At 61.9% G+C, this 18,190-nt stretch overlaps 3 protein-coding genes across 5 annotated transcripts; 1 reads left to right on the top strand and 2 right to left on the bottom strand.

Annotated features, from left to right (window-relative positions):
• Positions 1-1,644: 1,644 nt before the first annotated feature.
• Positions 1,645-7,746, bottom strand: TBC1D10C (TBC1 domain family member 10C). 3 transcript variants are annotated; one of them, XM_030331038.1, is made up of 10 exons: positions 7,670-7,746; positions 7,204-7,382; positions 6,353-6,452; positions 6,046-6,153; positions 5,851-5,957; positions 5,537-5,651; positions 4,851-4,916; positions 4,538-4,727; positions 2,628-2,782; positions 1,645-2,326 (listed from the first exon to the last, which is right to left on the bottom strand). In XM_030331038.1, the coding sequence occupies exons 2-10, from the start codon at positions 7,353-7,355 to the stop codon at positions 1,979-1,981; spliced, it is 1,341 nt and encodes a 446-aa protein (XP_030186898.1). In that variant the 5' UTR covers positions 7,356-7,382; positions 7,670-7,746; the 3' UTR covers positions 1,645-1,978. The 3 variants fall into 3 exon arrangements, with proteins under 3 accessions (XP_030186898.1, XP_030186897.1, XP_030186896.1); XM_030331037.1 differs by having other exon boundaries at positions 7,652-7,716; XM_030331036.1 differs by lacking the exon at positions 7,670-7,746 and adding an exon at positions 7,518-7,623.
• Positions 7,747-8,722: 976 nt separating this feature from the next.
• On the top strand, positions 8,723-11,984 carry PPP1CA (protein phosphatase 1 catalytic subunit alpha). Its single transcript, XM_030331041.1, has 7 exons — positions 8,723-8,858; positions 9,398-9,529; positions 9,682-9,912; positions 10,511-10,615; positions 11,013-11,236; positions 11,320-11,454; positions 11,529-11,984. Exons 1-7 carry the CDS (start codon positions 8,804-8,806, stop codon positions 11,637-11,639), a joined length of 993 nt encoding a protein of 330 aa, XP_030186901.1. The 5' UTR covers positions 8,723-8,803; the 3' UTR covers positions 11,640-11,984.
• On the bottom strand, positions 11,759-17,664 carry RAD9A (RAD9 checkpoint clamp component A). The gene is made up of 11 exons (XM_030331040.1): positions 17,479-17,664; positions 17,322-17,392; positions 16,787-16,915; positions 16,245-16,359; positions 16,065-16,164; positions 14,357-14,466; positions 14,126-14,235; positions 13,982-14,046; positions 13,768-13,890; positions 12,798-13,002; positions 11,759-12,712 (listed from the first exon to the last, which is right to left on the bottom strand). Exons 1-11 carry the CDS (start codon positions 17,510-17,512, stop codon positions 12,617-12,619), a joined length of 1,158 nt encoding a protein of 385 aa, XP_030186900.1. The 5' UTR covers positions 17,513-17,664; the 3' UTR covers positions 11,759-12,616.
• Positions 17,665-18,190: the final 526 nt, after the last annotated feature.

Raw genomic sequence — 18,190 nt, 5'->3', positions numbered from 1 at the left:
TTCCCCGGGCCCAGGGCCGAGATTGCTGCTCTCCTGCTTCCCCACTCTCCCAGCAGAGGAGCTGAGCCCATGGAGGGTAGGGAGTTTACGAGCAGACTCTAGGAGCAGATCCCCCCACTCTATCTGCTACAAAGACTGCATTCTATGCCTTAAGCCTAAGGTGCCTAGAACTCACTGAGCCCTGTACCCTAGTAGTGGCTCTGCTCCTCACTGTGATCTCGGGCTGGGCACTCAGCTTTGCCAGCCTCCACTCCCCCCCTTTTGTAATGAGGCTATCAGTGCTACCTGTGGCGGCGGGGGGTGGGGGGGGGGGCTCTGAGAAAGTATTCTGGGAACTGCAGATGACTAGGTTATTGTTAAGCTACAGACAGGTACTTTAGTGGGGTGGGGAGGAGGAAGGGAAGGCCCTGGAAGCTCTCTTTAACTCACAGGGGCCCAGCCGCTGCCCCACATTCCAAGGGGCTGGGGCAGGGCTAGGGAGTGGGTGGGAGCAGGAGAGAAAACATCCCCAGGAGGACAGAGCTGGGTGGGCGCCCAGCTATAGGGGGGACAGGTTCATGGCTGCCGGTACGGAGGCAGGGATAAACCTTGGGTCTGCCATGGGCAGCGAGGTCTTGGCCAAGTTCCCTCCCTTTCTGAGCCTCGGTTTCCCCCAGGAAACTCCGCAGATCTGGATCCGGACCTCTGTGTTCTCTCTTCCGGGCCACAGGCTCCTTGGGCGCAGGATGGTTGGCCCCAGAGCCAGGGCCTGGCCAGGCACATAAGAAGCGCTATATGAACATATGTAAGAGCAGGTGCGTGCCTACAGCCGGTGGCCCTGTCACCAGAACATTCCAAATCAGGGGTCTGACCAGTGGCCAGGCCGGTGTTCCAGCACAGCCATTGGGGGGAACAGATTGAATACTCCACCATCTAAGTAAGTGTCCAGATGCTTTGTCCCAGTACTCCAGAGTCCCACCATGCCCTGCCACCCTCCACCCTCCACTCTCCACCCTCCACCCTGCAGGGGCGGGCCTCCAGGGAGGCAGGGCACCCGGGAATGGGCACTGTAGGGACACAGCCTGCATCGGAACCGGCCCTGTTGTCCTGGCGATGGCTCGTGTCCCAGGCACCCCAGGCACCCACAGGGGCAATTATCGAATGTGGGAGGGAGTTTCCATGGCGGCAGTCCCGAGGGGGTGCAGTCAAGGCTTTGGAAGGGGGCAAGGGGCCTTTGTCCTGGCACAGTAGGCTTTTGTTCTTGCCCAGCTGTCTCCGAGGACCAGACCAGGACCATGGGTGGGGGGCGGGCTTGGGTTAGAGTACCCCCATCCTTGGGGGTCCTGAACCAGCCTGGTGGGGGGGAGGGGAGGAATAGGGGACAGAGCCCCCTCCTGGGCCCAGCATCCACTGGGGGAACCTTCCTTCCACAGGTGCCAGAGCCTTACCTGCCCCGCCCCCCACCAGAGGCCGGGCAAGGCGGCTTACCATTGGCTCCTGTTGCTGGCAACCACCTTTCATCAGCCAATGGGCAGCCTCAGTGTATCCTGTTCCAACCAAACCGGGGCTGGACTAGGAGAGGCCGGGCTGTGAGGGGGTGAGGGTGGGAGTGGAGGGGCAGCTGGTCTCCAATCGGGGGTGGAGAGCACTCAGTCCAACTCCAGCCAGGTTTCTGCCCAGACTTTATTCTAGGCCTCCCCAGGAGCCCCGCGGGGGCCCCTCGCCCAGCCAGCTGCCCTTAACCCCACAGTCCTTCAGGTTCCATTCTTGCAAGGGCCCGGCACCGGGACGGCTCCGCGGGAGAACGGCAGGTCTGGGCCCCTGAAACCACACCGCGTGACCTTCCTTCACCCTTGTGTCCGACACGGTCTGCGGGAAGGGAGCTGATTTGCCAAATCCCGGCGGTAAAGTGCGGTGCCCATTTGTGGGGCAGGCATCAGGCAACCGGGCACTTGGGGTTAGGGGACGCCGAGTCCATGGTACCTCAGAAGTGAGACCTTCAGAATCGGGTATCCAGGAAGGAGGTGGAGCTTCGATGAGACCTGGAGGGGCCCTCAACAGGAGGGCCCCGGGACCGAGTCAGGAGCCCGTGGAAAGTCTTGCCTCGGGTCTGGGGCTTGCGCCGTGGTGGCCTGGGCTCCTCCGGGGGCTGCACCACTATTCGGGGCACCTCGGGTCTGGCGCCTCCCCGCGCTCCTGCCAGCTGCTGGGCCTCGAAGATGGCCTGGGCCCCAGGCAGGCGGGCCTGCGGCCTTGGGGGTGGCCCGGACGTTGACTGAGGCAGCTGGGCCAGCTGGGCCCTGATCTCCCGCTGAAGGTCACGCTCAGACAGGGCCACGCTGTGCACCTGTGAGGGGCGGTTGGCGCTGAGTGTGCCCGGACTGGGGGAGGGCAGGAAACCGTCAGGTCCCCACAGGGCGGGCAGGACCCAGCCCCAGGAAGCGGCTGAGGGCTGAGGGACTGACAGCCTGACTCGCTAAGGGAACCATAGAAAGCCGCTTGAAGCCTGGGGTTTTCACATTCTCTGCTGCTCAGAGGACAGGAACTGAGCTCCGGGGTCTCACTCTGACTTCCTGCCGTGAGACTCAGTTTCCCCAGTTGAGCAGCAGGAGCTGGGCCATTGTGGAAGGCAGGCAGGGGGCACCCACCTGGGACATGAAGACCTCCTCCTGCAGCTGGGTGGGGGGGATGGCTCGTAGGGCACCGAGCGTCTCCAGGAGGCCCGGGCAGGCCAGGCGCTGTTCTGTGGTGCCCAACGCCAGGCGCACCAGCGTCAGCCCCACACGGAACAGCACCTTCACACCTGCAGGCCAGGGGCTCACTCAATGCGGGGCCAGCCCTGCCCCTCCTCAGTCCTGCACCTGAACCTGCTCTTGGCCACACTCCTTCCACCCTCCTGCAGCTCTGCGGCCTTGACTCAGACCAGGAGCAATGAACGACGGTGGGGCTGCAACTGGGGGCACTGATGAGTAAGTCTCCGCAGCCGCAGACACGTCGGAGCAAAGCAGCCCGCCAGGAGCCGGGGGCTGCCCCCCCGCTTCACCCAAGCCTGTTCTCTGGGCCTCAGCAACTCGTCCTTACGAGGAAGGGCCAAGTGGGTGCCAGTTAAGACCAGTGACCTTCTTGCTCTGGAGAGATTCCAGCCAGAGCTCTTCACCCCTGAGCCAAGAGCACAGTGCACACGGGCACACGCACATGCCTGCACGCTCTCAGGCACACTCCGGTGTGACCTCGGGCTGTTCCCGGGGCCTCAGAATCCCTTCCGGGCAGCCTCGGGGACCAATGAGGCCCGGTGACAGCTCTGACTCATAAAGAGATGAGAGCCACCAGTCATGCCACCATCACGATGAAAGGAGCCCCTCACAGTGCCCGTCCTGTCCTCAGCGGAGAGGGCGGAAGAGGGCTCAGCCAACTGATCCAGCCCTGCCCTGCCGGGCCCCGGAGGTCCGAGGCTGGAGAGGCGGTGATGCGTACATGACAACTTGAACACCTGCGGCCAGAACTCCAAGGGGGCCGGGAGCCGATGGGGCACACAGCAGGTGCTCAATGAATGTACCGATTGACATCTACCAGCTTTTAGTTGCGACTGCCAGACAACCCGCACAGAACAGGACGCAGGTGGGTTGCCCATGGGGGTCCCGAGGCAGAGCCCCCACGTCCTGAAACGTCCGGCTCAGCTGGGCCCCGACTCCACTCACTCTCGGCCCGACCTCTCTGGCTTCATCTTTCTCCACGCCCGTGCCCGCCAAGTCATCTGTAGCCGCGACCCTGTGGACAGTGTCTCTCCTGGCCTCGCGGCCTCCACACGGGCCCTGCCAGTTTATGCCTCCCCCCATGCAGAGGCCAAAAGCCTCTTGAAAACAGCACTCTCCTCCCACTGCGCCCCTAACACTCTGTCACATCCCTTGTTTTATTTTCTTCGTGGCACTTAGGACAATCTATAAATACCTGCTCTCTTTTTTTTTTTTTTAAGCTCTATGCTCACCGTGGGGCTTGAACTCACGTCCCCAAGATCAAGAGTCGCATGCTCTACGACGGGGCCAGCCAGGCACCTCTATAAATATCTTGTTATATGGTTACTGCTGTCTCCCCCGCCCCCCACCAGAATGCAGGTGTCCTTCATGCTGGTGATCCCAGTGTCTACAGCAGCGCCTGGCACCCAGTGCCTGTGGGCTCCAGGGATGAGCGCTGTTGCGCTCCTACTGGCCGCGTCCCTGCCGCTGGCCGTGCCTACCGAGCCCAGTCCCTGAACAGCTCCACTGCTGCGATCGATCTCCCCACCTCTGCCCCCAGCCCGCCTCCAGGCAGAGCCTGCCCTCCCTAAGGGGGTCTCACCACAGGCGCAAAGCTGGGGATGACACTGGTGACGTGCAGGCAGGGGCCGCGCTGTTCCCCCAGCGCCAACCCGACGCCATCACCCTGAACACACTCTGGCACCCCCACCCGGGCCGGGATTGGCAGCGGCAGGTGGGGCCAGGCGCGGCTGGTGCGCCCGTCCCCGTGCGCGCACCCCAGGCTCCCGGCCCTGGCCACGCCCCGCCTCCAGCTGCCTACTCACCCTCGCTGAGGAAGGCATCCCAGACGCGCAGCACCGTGGGGAAGGGCAGGGAGCGGGCGAAGAGGCACAGGAACCACTCGGGCAGGTACAGCAGAGGCCCGACGCCCACCTGCTGCAGGTGCTTGTGCACGCGCGGGAGCAGCCGCCGGAGCAGGGCCGCGAACACTTCAGCGTCCAGCTGCACAGCCTCCTGCAGCCACGTCCGTCCGTCCGTCAGCACGACTCGCAAACCCCGGGCTGCCCCTCTCAGTCCCTAGGCCCCTGCCTGCCCAGCCCCCCCCCCCGTGCCCTCCGACCCCCTCCAGCCTCTCACCATGTGGGGCCCGTAGTAGCCAGGGAGGTAGACCTCACAAATCTGCACCAGGCACCAGAAGGCCTCCTGCGGGCGGGGCACAGGCCGTGGATGCCCGCTCCGAGGGGACCGCAGAGGGAAGCACAGGGCAGGGGAAAAGAGCACGGGGGAGGGCCTGGGCATCATCTGGGGGTGGCTCTGGAGCCTGGAGCCTAAACGCAGCCCAAACTCGGGCTCTGACCGAAAGACTCCTCACTGCCCAGGTAGAGGCCGATGATGGGTTCAGGAAGGTGGAAGTCACAGGGCTCACGGTATCGATTTTCAGAGTCACAGAGTTGGGGCTCACTGGTCAAGGGTTGGGAGGGTCCCAGAGTTCAAGTCCTGGGTTCTTGGGGGGTCACAAGGGTCAGAAGTCATGGTCACGGGGCTCAAAATCAGGAGCTGTGAAGTCAAGGTGATGACTTCCAGATTCTCAGATCACCGGGACAGGGGTCAGGGACCAAGGGTCCCAGGTTTCTGGAGTCAAGATCGTTGGCCTTGAAGGTCACGGAGGTTGGTGGTCATGAGGCCCCAGGTCACTAGGACAGGATCTGGGAGTCAAGGATCCCAGGTCCCTGAGTCCAGAGTTCCTGGGGTCGGGGGTCACGGATCACTGGGGTTGGGGTGTCAGGGTCTCGAATCCCTGATGTAGGGTCTAGGGCACTCACCTCTGGGGGCAGGTGCATGAGCAGCACAGCAGCCACAGGGCCCTGGGCCTGACAGTAGCCCTGTTCGGGCCGATGCAGCGTGTAGGCCTTGAGTACCTGCAGGAGCCCCTGCTGCCTGTACCAGAAGACCCCATTAGGGGTCAGTCCTCCAGGCACCCCTTCCCCACCCACTGGCGGCCCCTTCCCAGGCCTCAGCCCCCTGGGCCTCACTGGGTCCCCCGAGATGGAAGGATATAAAGCTGAGGTGGGGGCCTGGGCCGAAGTGCCCTGGGGATCGTGGGGCCGGAGGTCTCTGGGGGTCCCTGGCCTCCTACCCATGACCCTGAGGTGACACAAACATCTCGTGCAGAGGAAACTGGCGGTGCAGGTCCCTGCTGATGGTCTCCATCCAATGTGGGTCTCCAGGGGCCTTGGCCAGTTCCTGTGGGTGGACAGGAAGGTGGGGGTGAGGGCTCGGAGTGGCGAGGGGCTCTGAGAAGGGCAGGCAGGACCCCTGCCAACTCTATTACCTTATAGGTGTCGGGGCTGTTCTTTTGACACACGTGGGCCCCGCACAACAGAGGCCAGCACCGGGCCCGCAGAGCCGAGGGGATGCCTTTCCGGCACTGCATCTTTACCTGTGGGTGAGGCCAAGGAGTCCCGTTAGAACAGCGAGGCCAGCCTCTCCTGCTTCTGTTGGCAGGTCCCAAGCCCCAGCCTGTCGTGGGGCAAGGGTCACCTTGGGCGGTAGGGGAAAAAGGCAGGAGGTCCCGGGATCCGGGAGGGGTAAATTTTGCCAGGGCACGGGCAGAGGCAATGGGACCCTCGTCCCCTCACCTTCTTGTATCGCCGAGACATGGTTTTCTCCCAGTGTGAGGTCATCTCTACCCACTTCATCTCTCGCTGGCGGATAAGGTCTGCAGGAGGGTGACCGGGCCTGAGGGCACATGACACAGGTGTCGAGGTGTGGGCCAGCTGTTACCTAGAGCCCACATCTGCCACCCTTCATGCTACCCAGGTAAACTCAGCTCCTGGCCCTGGAGATCTCTGGGGAGCCCTGGGGCGGGAGGGGGGTGACCTGTCACCCAGGAGTTGCCAATCGTTGTCATGGGGACAGGAAAGGATGTGGCTCTGATGTGGGCAGAAGCAGGAGAGGCTGAAGGGGGTGTGTAGGTGTGTGCTGGGGGAGGGGCTGGTTGGCCGTCCCCCAGGGTAGGAACACAGACAACTCCTAAGAGAAGCTTAAGTGGACAGAGCCCCGGACTAGAAACCAGGAGTCCTGAGTTTGAATGTAGTTCTATTTGGTCTCCGCGGTGACCTCGGGCAAGTTCCTATCCGCACTTGTTTTCCTGTCTGTGTACTGGGAAAGGGAGAGGGTGAGGGAAGAGGTGTGGGTTCTTTGGTTAGGTTCTGGGATTACTGGGGCAGAGATTAAAAGGGGAAGGATGTTTTGGCCTTAAGGATAGGTGCAGAGCATTGGAGGTTCAGGGTAAAAGAGACAGATTAGAGACACTCTTGTCTCAGCCCTGCTGGCTTTAGGATTCTACCTGGAGTGTGAGAAGGGGTGACACTGGCTGAGCCCCCAGACCCTCCAGGACCCTCGCGGTTGAGCCTCACTCTAAAATTCATCCCTCAGCCCCCATCCTCAGCCCCAGCACCCCGCTGCCCCCCATCTCTCCCCCACTTACCCTGGCTCTGCTGAGCTGCCCCCAATGAAGCCATAGCGGTCAGCCTGGCGATATGGGCCGGGCCCACTCAGCTCGGAGTCAGATCCCAAAGAGCTGGAGTCATCCTGTAGCTCTGAAGTTTGCACCAGGTCCTCCCCTAGGGCCTGGGCCATGGTGCCCCAGACCCCTGCTACAACAGGCTGCAAGATGTGGGGAGAGCCAGGGTGAGAGGCAACTCCTGATCAGCCTGGGGCCTGGGCTCCCATCCAGCCGGTCCCCAGCCCGAGGACCTGACTGTGTGAGGTTCAGAGGGAAGAGGCTTCGGGGTATCTCACCAAGCTCCTTCTGTCCCCACTTTTACTGCGGGAGGGGAGGGTGGGCCCTGAAGTGGCAGAAAAGCCAGACCTCTGCATAGAGGCCCAGCCCCAGGCCCAGCCCCTGCCCCTGCCCCCCCCCCAGCCCAGCTTACCTCCCTGCTGCACCTCACCTCCTCCTCTCACTTCCTCCTCAGTAGCAGACAGCAACCCGCTGGGGGCCCCTCCCACACTACCCTCCCGAGTGTGGGGGGGGGGTCACCCCTTCCTCCCCGAGGCTCTTCCGGTCTGCCCCAGTGCTGTGGGCTCCTCCCACCCTTCCCGTGGGCTCTCCGTGGGCCCCCGTGGGCTGGAGGGCGGCAGGCTTACGTTTCCGCCGTGGGTGTGACGGGTCAGGGCCCAGCAGAGGTACAGAGGCCAGGCCACCTCCAGTTTCGAGGTTACCGGCACGTAAAGCAGTTCAGGATTCCAGTGAGAACTATGGTTTATTATAGTTTTGCTCTTTACAAAGTAATGCTTTGGACACGCACATCATGCAGCGTTATTATGCACTCAAGAAGCAATGACGGAACTTATAAAAAAAAATATTAACTTAGCGCGCACCACAGTGTGGACCATAAAAAAAATATTAACTTAGCGCGCACCACAGTGTGGACCAAAACGCGGTGGGTGTCTGAGTCTGGCCAGCTGCCTGGGGGCCACAAAGACTCAGGAGGTAAAGGTCCTCCATGAATGTGAAGCTGGGGTTTTGGCCCAGCCCCTTGCTATCTCTGAGCCTCCGTTTCTTTTTCTGCACCTTGAGGACTTAATCCGTAGTGTATGGGGAGACAGTTATTAACGTACTCACACCACACTCCCGCCCAGGGTGGGTGGGAAAGACTGGTCAGCCTTTGATAGAGAAAAACAACTTCCACAGTATTTCCGGTCCCATACCCTCGGAACTGGACTCGGTCATTCGTCAGGGGAGGGACCAGACTCGACCCCGCCCCACCAAGCCCCACCCACTGGCCGGGCTCCGTCCTGATCACACACCCAAACTCAGCGCAAGCCCCGCCCCGCCCCGCCCCGTCACCTATGCCCCGCCTCCGGACCGTCGCGGCCGCTGCTCCCGGCGTCCGGCGGGGGCGCTAGAGCGCGGGGGCAGCGCGCGCGGGGCGGGGCGGCAGGCCGAGGAGGCGGGGCGGCAGGCCGGGGCGGGCTGGGGCGGGCTGGGGCGGGCGGAAGGAGCGCCAGGCCGGAAGGAGGCAGCGGGAGGGCGGGCGGCAGGAGTGGGCCCGGAGCTGCTGGGCCGGAGCGGCGGCGCCGCCATGTCCGACAGCGAGAAGCTCAACCTGGACTCTATCATCGGGCGCCTGCTGGAAGGTTGGCCGGGGCGGGGGAGGTCGGCGCCCGCCGCGCCCGGGCCCCCTGCCTGGCCCGGAAGTGGTGCGCGGGCGGGCCTGCCCCTCCCAGGGCCAGCTTAGACTGGGCGGGGACGGGCCGCGAGGTCCCGCCGCTGCGGCTGCCCCCCAGTCGCAGCGCGCCTGGGGGGGCTCCAGGGACCCTCTGGCTCGAGGGGACAGCCCCCTCTCCTGGGCCCGGGGCGCACGGGTCGACCTGCGCTCTCGGGGCGAGGGAGAAACCTAAGAAACCTAGCTCCACCCCTCCCAGGGGTCCTGCGCCGTAGGGTGGGGTGTTGGATGGCAGGCCCCTGGGCACAGCAGACCCCCCCTCCTGGAGGGGTCCCGACCTGGGAGGCCCGAGGCGGAGGTCCTGGGAGGCTCAACAGCGACAGCTGCCCCTGGGGCAAGGAGGGGCCCAGAAGGCCCTTGAGCCCCCAGATGTGCCCATAGGGCCACTTGCGTCGTCCACCTTCCTCCTGCCTGAGGGACCAGAGTCTTGATGCCCCATTCCGTCCCCAGTGCAGGGCTCGCGGCCTGGAAAGAATGTACAGCTAACAGAAAACGAGATCCGTGGTCTGTGCCTCAAATCACGGGAGATTTTCCTGAGCCAGCCCATTCTTCTGGAGCTGGAGGCACCCCTCAAGATCTGCGGTGAGCCCCCTGCCCAGGCCCCTTTTGCTTTCTGAAAGTGGAATCTTCCTCCCCTCCAAGTCCTTGGATTGCTCCTTCCTGGAGCCCAGACTTGGTCCTGGGTTCAAGTGTAACCCCTGCACCTAGCGCTGAACAGGTTCTCTGGGTCACAGGTGACATCCATGGCCAGTACTACGACCTTTTGCGGCTATTTGAGTACGGCGGCTTCCCTCCAGAGAGCAACTACCTCTTCCTGGGGGACTACGTGGACCGGGGCAAGCAGTCTTTGGAGACCATCTGCCTGCTGCTGGCCTATAAGATCAAGTACCCAGAGAACTTCTTCCTGCTCCGTGGGAACCACGAGTGTGCCAGCATCAACCGCATCTATGGCTTCTACGATGAGTGTGAGTAGGCAGAGTATCTGGGGTTGCCCAAGTCCGTGAGGGACTCCGCTACTCAGTGGGACCCTCACGTTGGCCTGGCAGTAGAGGTATTAGTGTCCGACAGGTACCTGCAGAGTACGAGCTCTATGAAGGGTGCACGTCGGTTCATGGCTCTCCACCCTGCCCTCCTGGCACGGGGCCTGGCACTCAGGAGGGGTCTGGTGAATGGCTGTTGACTGAGGACCATATATATTCTCATGTGGGGCCCTGCCTGATGACACTCCCCTCCAGTACATCCATTAAGCACTTAGGATGCCTATCTGGACTGGGTTCTGTCTACCAGAAGCTGAGATAAACCAGACCTAGTCTTGGCCTGGCCCTGCTCACCGGGTGGGGGTGGGTTGTTCCATATTGGAACTCAGGTTCCTGTGGACTCCACTGCTTTAGAATTCTTCCAGGACGCCTGGTAGGCAGTGGAGTCGGGGAAGGGGGGCAGGGAAGGGGGCTTCTCTTGCCTTCCATTCTTCCCCCGGCTGTGTCTGAGCGGCCCACAAAGTGTGCCGGGGCGGGGGGGGGGGGGGGGGCAGCTGGGCCTCACGAGGCATCTCCCTCCTGGCAGGCAAGAGGCGCTACAACATTAAACTGTGGAAAACCTTCACCGACTGCTTCAACTGCCTGCCCATTGCTGCCATTGTGGACGAGAAAATCTTCTGCTGCCATGGAGGTGAGGGTGGCTCTGAGGCACGTGTGGAAAGAATGTCTGAGAAGGAAGAGCCCCAGGCCACTTCCCAGGGGTCTTGGTTTGCATGTCACATCTTCCAGAAAGCCCCCCCCCCCCCCCCCCCCCCCCGGCGTTAGGTCGCACTCACCCCCATTTTGGCCTTGGCATCGTGAATGTACTTTGTCTCCTTTGTTCAGAGAGCTCTTTGGTCCTTGAGGGCAGGAACCTGAAGAGGCAGAAGGCGATGACTTCTGCCCACCTGGCCTCCTGGGACTCTGGGAGAGAGCCAGGTGGTGGTGGGTGAGGGGAGACTGACCGGCAAAGGCTTTCTGGAGCAGGAGGGCTTCGAGGCTGGTTTGAGAAAAGTGACCCGTGTCCCCCTTCCCCCCACGCGCCCCAGGCCTGTCCCCGGACCTGCAGTCCATGGAGCAGATTCGGCGTATCATGCGGCCAACAGACGTGCCTGACCAGGGCTTGCTATGTGACCTGCTGTGGTCGGACCCTGACAAGGACGTGCAGGGCTGGGGCGAGAATGACCGTGGCGTCTCCTTTACCTTTGGGGCTGAGGTAGTGGCCAAGTTCCTACACAAACACGACTTGGACCTCATCTGCCGGGCACACCAGGTGGGCTGGCCGCCCTGGGCTGGGGGGGAGCCGGGGCCTGGTAGCTAGCACCTACTGAGCTAACTGCCCCCATCCTCCTCCAGGTGGTGGAAGACGGCTATGAGTTCTTTGCCAAGCGGCAGCTGGTGACGCTCTTCTCAGCTCCCAACTACTGTGGCGAGTTTGACAACGCAGGCGCCATGATGAGTGTGGATGAGACGCTCATGTGCTCCTTCCAGGTGGGGATGGGGAAGGAAGGGGCCCGTGACCCCACGGCTTAGCCCGTGAGCCTGACCAGCTTTGTCTCTTTTAGATCCTCAAGCCCGCTGACAAGAACAAGGGGAAATACGGGCAGTTCAGCGGCCTGAACCCTGGAGGCCGGCCCATCACCCCACCCCGCAACTCCGCCAAAGCCAAGAAATAGCCTCCACGTGCCCGCACTCTGCCCGATGGTGGATTGTACAGAAATTATGTGGCCGTTGGGGGGTTCGTGCTGGCTCCCCCCAGGCCCACCTGTCACGGGGAGCACGGAGCCTTGGTATATTTTTCTTTTTCTTTTTTTTTAATGAATCGATAGCAGCGTCCAGTCCCCCAGGGCTCCTTCCACCTGCACCGGCGGTGGTGACAAGCAGGACCCTGGGGCTGAGGCTGCAGCTCAGGGCAAAGCAGGGCCAGATGTGGGTTTCCAGCCTCGCTTGGCCTCAGGGCCAGCAGACAGATCCTGGGGCGACCCATCTGGTCTCTTGAATAAAGGTCAAAGCTGGATTCTTGCCACGGCCTCTGTCTCCCTTGTCCCAAATACTGAGCCTGGCAGCCCTTCTGCCCAGAGCCGCTTGGGAGGACAGGCTTGCCGGGCATGGGGCGCCAGCCAAGGCAACCCCAGCCACAGGCTCGGGTCCACAGGGGCTTAGAATTCCAAACCAGGGCCAGACAGCATAGAGAAAGCAAGAAAAATAGTCTGCCGGCTAAAGGGATCCCAGGGGCGTGCCCAGGGTTTAAGGAAGGGACACGTCATGGTTGGCAAAGCCGGGAGGGCAGCAGGGGCCAAGAGCCCCTTTGTGACTTTTGTCTTAGGGAAGGCAGGTGTCCGCCCTGGCTGCGTAGTTAGGAGTCTGGCCTGAAGGCCTACGGGGAGGAACAGGTGAGGGACCTCCCATCAGGTGGCAGCTCAGTGCCAAGCCTGGGAACAGACACGATTGGTTGGGAGTTGGTGAGGGAAGACAGGACCCAGGCTAGTCACAGACAGCTGGGAGGGGTCTGAGGTGGGGACAAGACCAACCAGCTCCACTCCAGCACAGCCCGCCTTTACCACCCACCAGGGCAGAGATCAGCCCTCTGGGGGAAGGGGGAGGCCGTGGCTTCGTCTAGTCCAGGGCCTCTGGACACGGGCTTGTTCTCAGTTCAGCCTTCACCCTCACTATCTTCAGCCAGCACAGGGCTGGGGCCGGGAGGGGAGTGTGCAGGGGCGAGGACGGAGCCAAAGAACAGCGAGCGGAACTGGAAGGGAGCAGAGGAAGCGGGGTGAGTTCTGGAGGCTGCTCCCTGCTCGCCTCCCACCCCTGCCTCCGTGTCCAGCCCCTACCTTCTTGGGGGGGGGAGTCCCAGGCTCTATACTGGGCTCAGTGTCGTTGTCCTCTGAGTAGGGGCCAGGGCTAGAAGGGGGCTGGTGGCCAGGTGAAAAGGACACAGAGGGTACTGCCCGGGAGCCCTCGATGTCTGCAGTAGTTTCCATGGCGATCATGTAAGAGTCAATGTCGTCATTGGCAAAGTCATCCAGGTGGGGGGTGCTGTAGGCAGGAACACGGTGTCAGGAACAGGGAGAAAAGAGGGTACAGAGGCAGGGCCCCTCCTTAGAGGACTCAGAGGGGGCTGTAAAAGCCTTGTGACCAGTGATGATCCCTTGGCTTTACTACTTTCTCATTTAGTTGGAGGGGAAAAGACGCAGTGGTTAAGTGGAGGCTTCCTGCAGGGAGTGGACCTGGAATCCATTTGATCAGAGTTCAGATCAGGGCCCGAGGGAGGCATCCTGGGAGCGAGTTTAGCTCAGTTTGGGTAGGGGAGCATCAAATCCTCTGAGCTAGACCACCTGGGGCCAAAGCCTCCACCTTCCCGGGAGACAGAGCTGGAGAGCACTGGGGCCCAGGGACGTGCTGGGCGGGGGGCCAGACTAAACTTCCTCTGTTGCAGCTACACTGGGCCCACCCTCCCCATCCCACCTGCCCTTCCAGCCACCTGCTTTCCCCAGCCCCAGGCAGCTCCCTGCCTCCCAGCAGCCTGTTCCCTCCCTGGCCTGGGAAGAGGCTCAGAGGGGAGGACTCAGCCGGAGAAGGAAGCCAGCCCGACCTTGGGGACACTTCCCTGGGTGGGAGGGATCTCTGAGCACAGCTGATCAGGAAGGCCGAGCCTGCGGGGCTGGAAGGGGCTGTGAGTACTGTCGGGGCTGGGGCCTGACAGGAAGCGTGTGTGCTGGGGGTGGCACACGGGCGGCAGGCTCAGGCCAGGGTACAGAGATGGCAGTGGGGAGGCGTGGGCAGGCGGGTGGGCATCCTCACCTGGGAGCCTGGAGCGGAGGCGCCAGCCTGTGTAGCTCTGGGGAGCGCAGGTCCGACTCGGACATCGTGGCCAGGACGAAGTGTCCGTCCAGCAGGGAGTCCTTGATGGCAAAGATGGCTGGCCTAGGCAGATGACAGGTCCTGGGCCAGGTCAGGGCTTCTCAGCTCCCGGCAGCCCAGAGCCTCCCCTCCCACACCTGAGGCTGGGAATTACCTGCCTGGCACATCGAAGTGAATGCTAAGAGACAAGTTTGCGGACTCTGCGAAAGTCAGGAGTCCCTGGGAGTGGAGAGGCAGAGCAGTGAGCCTGGGCGGGGCTGGGAGGGCAGGGTGGGGAGCGTGTTGGGGGGAAGCTCACCCGGAATTCCTTGAGGCAGAAAGTGATGGCCACCCCTTCCTGGGCCTGCAGCTGCTGGAAGTCCTCCTCCCCGATGCTCATCTCCGTCACCATGGCTTTGACAGTCCTGTCTGGAGGCAGGAGCAGGAGGAACCCAGGCCTCTGGGCCCTGTCCCCTCTTACCCCAGCTGCCCCCCCTCCCGCCCCCCCGCCCCGCCCTGAGTCATCCCAGGCCGCATCTGGCTCCCTCACCTGCCTCCTCCTCCTGGTAGCTGCGCAGGATGACCCTGCGGCCAGAGCCGATGCCCAGCGTCACTTCTGCCAACGTGGGGGGGAAGGGCTGAACAGCCTCCCCCAGGACCCTGTGAGGAGGGCACAGCATCACACCAAGGCTTAGCCCTGCCCAGGGCCTTCGCTCTTGGTGAGCTGAGGCAGAGCCGTGGCACGGGTTATTAGCGCACGGACACCTACCATGTGCCAGGCCTAGCACGCCCTGGGAGGGAGGACAGGGTGAGGGGGACCCGGTTCCTACCCCATCCAAAGCTCTCGGGCTGTTGGAGAAAAGTCCACCGCAAAGGATGGGGCAGACCAGAGCAGAATCCAGAGGAGGTAACAGGAAGGATGGGCTGTTGCATGGGCCGAACCAGGCAGGCAGTACCTGCCCACCAAGGGGTGGGAAACCACAGCGGCGCCATCTATAAACTCGGCCTTCAGAAAAAGGCCTTAAATCTTCATCTTTTTAGAATACACGTTAGCAAGTGTTCATGTACGAGACAACGTCTGGAATCGGCCTCAAGACAACTGAGACAGGAGTGGGCATCTGCTTCTACACATACTTGAAATTGTCCATGAAAGAAGGAAAAACAACTGCTCATTAGAAGAAGAAAAAAATAGCACCCAAATCCAGACTAGAGGTGATACCCTTCCCTCTTCCTTTACCCAAAGGAGTCCTGAGCGCACTATCCCAACAGAACTCAGGAAAATAGACTGTAGGGACTCAAAGGGGACTTCAGATACCACACCTTATGGCTACCAGAATGAACATGACCTTGGGCCACTCAGATACAAGCAGCATCCAGCAGAGGGTGGGAGGGGAGCTACCCCTCTCCACACTAGTGTTCTCCACTGGAGCCCCCATCTGCCAGGTCCTGCCCTGCCCCTGGGTGTTCAGATTGTCCCAGAACAGGGCCCCACCCCCACGGCTGCGTATCCAGGCAGCCGTCCTGGACCATGACCTCCCTGTCCAGCCTCCTTCCTTGGGCCGCGGACTCCTCAAATCTACAGTCCAGGCGGATAGGAAAAGAGGCTGCTCTCGAAAGAACACAGTCCCAGAAGGATGACCCCACCAGAGAAGGGTTTTGAGCTCCTGGGCCACAAAGCTTAAAGATGGACGTTCAAGGCTGTTCAGGCCCGAGAGAGGATTTACGTGCAAACCAAAGACATGCTTGGTTGGTTGCCTGCTTGCTTTTTTTCTTTCTTTCTTTTTAAATATTTTTTAAAGTTTATTTTGAGAGAGAGAGAGAGAGAGAGAGAGGGCAAGTGAGGGAGGGACAGAGAGAGAGGGAGAAAATCCCAAGCAGGCGCCACACCCGGCACAGAGCCCAACACGAGGCTTGATCCCATGACCCTGGGATCGTGACCTGAGCCAACATCAAGAGTCGGATACTCTGAGCCACCCAGGTGCTTCAAAGACCTGCCTTCTAAAAGAGGAGTCAGAATGGGTCTGAATGGCCAGAAAGCCAAGCTGGATCTTTGGGGTGGAGAACACAGGCTCCTGAAGATACTGAGGACCCTGGGGCACCGCCCTCCTCCATTCCAGCCTCTGCCTAAGAGCCAGACCAGAGCCCGACAGCAAACGTAGAAGAGAAAACGAAGAAGGCATCTCCTTAAATTGACTCTTGAAGCTCCAAAGAAGAAAAAAAGGCCAACGGCTCAGCTTGTAGCCAGCCGACAGACTCACCGTGCGGGGGCACGGAGCACATGGGAGCACAAGGCTGGGTCGAAGACGGCCTGCAGGGACTCGCATTCCTGGAAGGACAGGTTGTGAGTCTTCCTCACCCCTGGATGGGCAGACAGGGTCTCAGTGGGTCTTGCTAACCTCCACCCCAGGGACCCCGCGGCCAGCCGGCTGCCCACTCACCGTATCTGCAGTGCAGCTGGACCACCAGGCGGCTGTTCCTGCCATTCAGCGAGATGCAGCATCTCTCCACGGTCTTCTCCACCATCGCCAGCGAGCGGAAGACGGCCAGGAACGACTGAGCGGGGCAAATCCATCGGCTCAGTGCTGTGCCTCCACCGACCAGCTTCCACATCCCGTGGAGGACCTGGCCATCCCAGGCTCAGCACTGTCACAGCAGGAAAGGAGCTCCACAACGTGCAGAACGTTTACGCCTTTCTGGGCCTTTGTTCATGCTGTCACACCTGTCTGGGATGCCTTGAAAGACCTACTTACCTTTCAAGGCCCAACTTGAACATCACCACTCTCTCCAAACCCCGGCAGAATCAACCACCCTCTCCGTATCTCCCGTTATGCTCTGGGGTCTTTACTGTGCCCCTCACCGCATTTGACACTGGCTCGCTCCTGCAATACCTCTCCCTCCCCAGTCAGTATCTACTGGATGTCCCAGAGCAGACACATTCCAGGGCAGCGGCACAGGGCCGCTGATGAGGGAAGGGCCTCACCTTCATCAAGATCTTACAGCGCAGGGCTTCCTGACCAGGGGTGGCTGCCTGGTACTGCTGGAAGAAGAGTGGGGCAAAGAGGAAGCAGGCATAGGCAGAGCGAGAGGAGTTCACCGTCCGGAGAGAGAGCTGGGCCAGGAAGAGCAGGGAAAGGGATGCGGTCAGGGGGCAGAGACGGCCCTGCCCTCTGGCTGGCTTTTGTCGCACACTTGCCCTACTGTCCTCCGCCGGCACCTGTGGAAATCCTCCCTCTCGGTCCCGTCAGCGGATGCCTTCTCTCCGAAGCCTTCCCTGAGTCCCTGGCGGCACTGCTCCCACAGCAAGGGGTCTACATACTCTGCCTTTTCCCCTAGTCACCCCCCCACCCGCCACCGGGCACTTCAGGGACCAGGGAAGATGACAGGGCCCAAACTGACGCCACAACAACGGGGTGGGGGGAGGGGGGAACAAACTCAGCAGACAAATCTGCCCAAGGGCGTCCGGCCTGATGGGAGGCGAAACCGGCTCCCTGCTGTAATCCCACCCACCCCCTCACCCCGTCTTCCAGGGGCTCCAGGTAGAGCTCATCCCCGATACGGGACAGGGAATGGACGGCCTTGCCGAGCACTGCGGAGAGGAGAAAAGAAACGGGGGTTAGGCTGGCATCTCCCGCGGTTCCACGTGCCCCCGCCCACCGGTCGCCCCCAACTCACCCTTCACGTTGCCGCCCGTGACCAGACACTTCATGCTGTGCCCAGGACCGGGGCCGGGCCTGGCCCGCGACCGAGCTGAGACTGGCGGCCGGCCCGCAACGGATCCCTACCCAACCCCGGGGAGGCGGCTGGTCCCCGGGTCTCGCCTGCCGCCGCGGGGCCCCCGGGGGTTCCCTTCCCGCGCACCGCCCCCCGGAAGCCCCGCCCCGCATTCTCATTGGCCCACACGCCGGCGCCTCCGTCACGTGAGAAAAACGCTCGCTGGCTCCGCCGTCACGTGACGGAGTCCTCGGTCGGGAGGCGGGCCGCGCGGGGACTGGAGCCGGGAGCGCCGGCCCCTGCGTTTTCGCGCCCCTGGGCAGCGGGCCGGCCGGCTAGGCTGGGCCTCGGCGGCTGCGCACCGGCGGCCGCCATGGAGCGAGCACCGGGCTCGGAGCCCTGAGATGTACGGGCTCGCCCGCCTGGCTCGCTTAGTACAGATCTCCCTGGGTGTCGTCTGGATACCTGGTCGAAGCTGGACCTTCCGCACGGACACAAGCCGCAACCACCAGTTCTAAAGAGACTAAATTTGCTTCAGGATCTCAGGGTGGGAGGTTGGGAGGTGGCTGTGCATTCTGGCTTGGAGGATCCGTCATTGATCTTGAAAAACAGATTATCGGGGCTGAAAGGGGTAGAAGGGTGTACCTAGCAGGGGCAAGCGGGAGTAAAAGGT

The sequence above is a fragment of the Lynx canadensis genome, chromosome D1 (genome assembly GCF_007474595.2).
Source record: "Lynx canadensis isolate LIC74 chromosome D1, mLynCan4.pri.v2, whole genome shotgun sequence".
Taxonomy (NCBI): Eukaryota; Metazoa; Chordata; class Mammalia; order Carnivora; family Felidae; genus Lynx; species Lynx canadensis.
This window is presented reverse-complemented; position numbering and strand designations above follow the sequence as displayed.

Excerpts from the sequence above, each read along its gene's own strand:
- TBC1D10C (XM_030331036.1), bottom strand. The coding sequence starts at position 7,595 with ATGCAGAGGTCTGGCTTTTCTGCCACTTCAGGGCCCACCCTCCCCTCC. Across the intron at positions 6,453-7,203 it reads GGCAGCTCAGCAGAGCCAGG|GCCCGGTCACCCTCCTGCAG; the intron begins GTAAGTGGGGGA and ends ATGTGCCCTCAG. Across the intron at positions 5,958-6,045 it reads ACAGCCCCGACACCTATAAG|GAACTGGCCAAGGCCCCTGG; the intron begins GTAATAGAGTTG and ends GTCCACCCACAG.
- PPP1CA (XM_030331041.1), top strand. The coding sequence starts at position 8,804 with ATGTCCGACAGCGAGAAGCTCAACCTGGACTCTATCATCGGGCGCCTG. Across the intron at positions 10,616-11,012 it reads AATCTTCTGCTGCCATGGAG|GCCTGTCCCCGGACCTGCAG; the intron begins GTGAGGGTGGCT and ends CACGCGCCCCAG. Across the intron at positions 11,237-11,319 it reads TCATCTGCCGGGCACACCAG|GTGGTGGAAGACGGCTATGA; the intron begins GTGGGCTGGCCG and ends ATCCTCCTCCAG.
- RAD9A (XM_030331040.1), bottom strand. The coding sequence starts at position 17,512 with ATGAAGTGTCTGGTCACGGGCGGCAACGTGAAGG. Across the intron at positions 16,360-16,786 it reads GCTGTAAGATCTTGATGAAG|TCGTTCCTGGCCGTCTTCCG; the intron begins GTGAGGCCCTTC and ends TGCCCCGCTCAG. Across the intron at positions 12,713-12,797 it reads GGACTCCCCCCCCCAAGAAG|TTCCGCTCGCTGTTCTTTGG; the intron begins GTAGGGGCTGGA and ends GCTCCCTTCCAG.